The 2,127-nt window shown below is 65.0% G+C and overlaps 1 protein-coding gene across 1 annotated transcript in view; it reads right to left on the bottom strand.

The window, feature by feature from the left end:
* Nucleotides 1-174: 174 nt before the first annotated feature.
* The window catches only part of RPL22 (ribosomal protein L22), a 2,081-nt gene continuing 128 nt past the window's right edge, over nucleotides 175-2,127 (bottom strand). Inside the window, exons 2-4 of the mRNA XM_039727631.1 lie at nucleotides 1,824-1,932; nucleotides 1,186-1,310; nucleotides 175-391 (exon numbers count right to left, since the gene is read on the bottom strand). Of these exons, the coding sequence (XP_039583565.1) occupies nucleotides 247-391; nucleotides 1,186-1,310; nucleotides 1,824-1,932 (379 nt within the window). The 3' untranslated portion in view covers nucleotides 175-246. The remainder of the gene's footprint in view (nucleotides 392-1,185; nucleotides 1,311-1,823; nucleotides 1,933-2,127) is intronic.

Here is a 2,127-nt window from a genome sequence, read left to right on the forward strand (position 1 = left end):
CCGCGCCAAGATGGCGAGAGCCGGCCCCGCCCCCCGGGGCCACGCCCATCGCCCCGCCCCCGTGAGCATGGCCACGCCCATCGCCACGCCCACCGCGAGCCGCTCCCCGAAAAGCCCCAAACCCCCACAAAATCTCCTCAAATCCCGACCCCGGAGCCGGCACCGAGCACGGGCTATGAACAACTCTGCCGCTGTTTATTGCAGAAAAGTGAAACTGTACAAAATGGCCGTCAGCGGCGGCGGGGCTCAATCCTCTTCCTCCTCCTCCTCCTCATCCTGGTTGATCTGGAAGTAGCGCAGCTCGTAGCTCTCCTTGCTGTTGGCCACCACGCGCAGCCAGTCCCGCAGGTTGTTCTTCTTCAGGTACTTCTTGGTCAGGTACTTGAGGTACCTGCGGGAGAGGCACGGCTGACAGCGGTGCCCCTCTGCCCCTGCCAGCCCCCAGGTGCCATTGTGGCTGATAAACCTTTATTCCTGCAGCTCCCACCTCCAGCAGGACCAACACAGCCCGCTGGCCACCTCCCAGCAAAGCTCCTTCCAGGAAACACTGCAACCAGGGAATGGCTGGCATGGATGCTGGGAGATCTGTGAGCCCAGTGCTGTGCACCCACCCCAGAGGGAATCTCCACTGGGATGCTGGACACCCGCTGCTGGGATGTGCCAGCTGTGGCAGCAACGTGGGGCAACAGTGTTGGGAGAAAGGCAGGTGCTCACAGGGCAGGGCACGCCCTCCACCCACACAGCTCTGCCTTTCCCAGCCAGCTCCTGAGCCAGCTCTGCCGTGGCACAGCCTGGTGTGCCAGTGCCAGCCCAAGGACAGGCAGCCTGGAGCACGGGCAGAGAGCCAGAGCACCACGGCACGAGGGGAACAATGTGGCACAACCACACTTTGCTGATGTTGGCCCAAGGAGGACCAAAACCCCACAAGATGAGGGGGATTTTGGTCCTCCTGTCTGCAGACACCCCCAAAGTGTCCCCTCAGCCCCTTCTGGCTGCAGGCCCCCTCAGTGCCCAGCCCAGGACCCTTCCCAGCTGGAATATCAAACACATTCCTGTGCCATACATCATTTGGGAAGAGCAGCCAGTCAGGCAGCACAAACTGCAGCACGGCTCCCGCACTCTGACACCTTTCCCTGGCAGCCCCTCCTGCCCAGGGCCCAGCAGGAGCGGCGTGTCCCTCCTCACCTCTTGGAGAAGGGCACCTCTGACGTGACGGTGATCTTGCTCTTGCTCCTCTCGATGGTCACCACGCCCCCGCCCAGGTTTCCCGCTTTGCCGTTCACCTTGATGCGCTCCTGCAGGAACTGCTCCTGCGGGAGGAGCGCAGCGTCAGCCTCCACACGCACGCTGCCCCCAGAGCTCGGGACAGCCCCTTCCCCAGGCCAGGCCGTGCTGGACATGTCCCTGCCCCCCAAGGGACAGCCAGGACAGCGGGGTCAGGCTCCCTGAGCTCCCTCAGCCCCACTCGCCAAGGCCCACGCTGGAGTGCAGTGGACGGGCACAGGTTCATGCTGACAAACTGCAGCATCCCTGGCCTGGCTACATCCCTGCCACGACACAAACTTACCCAGCAGAGACAGACAGGGAAACTGCCCGTGGACAGGGACAACGCTTGTGCTTTAACTACAAAATGTTCCAAACCCAGCCTCACCCCCAGCCCCAGCACTCCCTGCTCCTCTGCCCATGGGATGGCCTCAAGGCAGCAGGGCAGAGCCGAGGGATGGCTCCAGGGACGTTCGGGGCCGCTGGGAGCGGAGCATCACCCTGGAAGGGCCCCGAGGGCGGCGGAGCCACCACGGCTCCCGGGGAGGCCCCGAACTCACGAAGTTGGCGGCGTCCATGATGCCATCCTCGACGGGGTGCGTGCAGTCCAGCGTGAACTTCAGAACCTGCTTCTTTTTCTTGCCACCTTTCGCCGCAGGCTTCTTCTGCTGCAGGGGGAGAGAGCGGGACAGGGTGAGCGAGACACAGAGGGACCGGGGGTGAGCGGGGTGGGCAGCGCCGCGAGGGACGGCGGGGAGGGGCCGGGCCGAGCTGCGGGCTGCGGGAGGCGAAGGGCCCAGGCCCGGATGGAGGCTGCGGACAGCGCGGCGGGACCGGGGCCCGCCCGCACGGCGCGGATGGGCG

This window comes from Passer montanus, unplaced genomic scaffold (genome assembly GCF_014805655.1).
Source record: "Passer montanus isolate IOZ18808 unplaced genomic scaffold, ASM1480565v1 scaffold62, whole genome shotgun sequence".
Taxonomy (NCBI): Eukaryota; Metazoa; Chordata; class Aves; order Passeriformes; family Passeridae; genus Passer; species Passer montanus.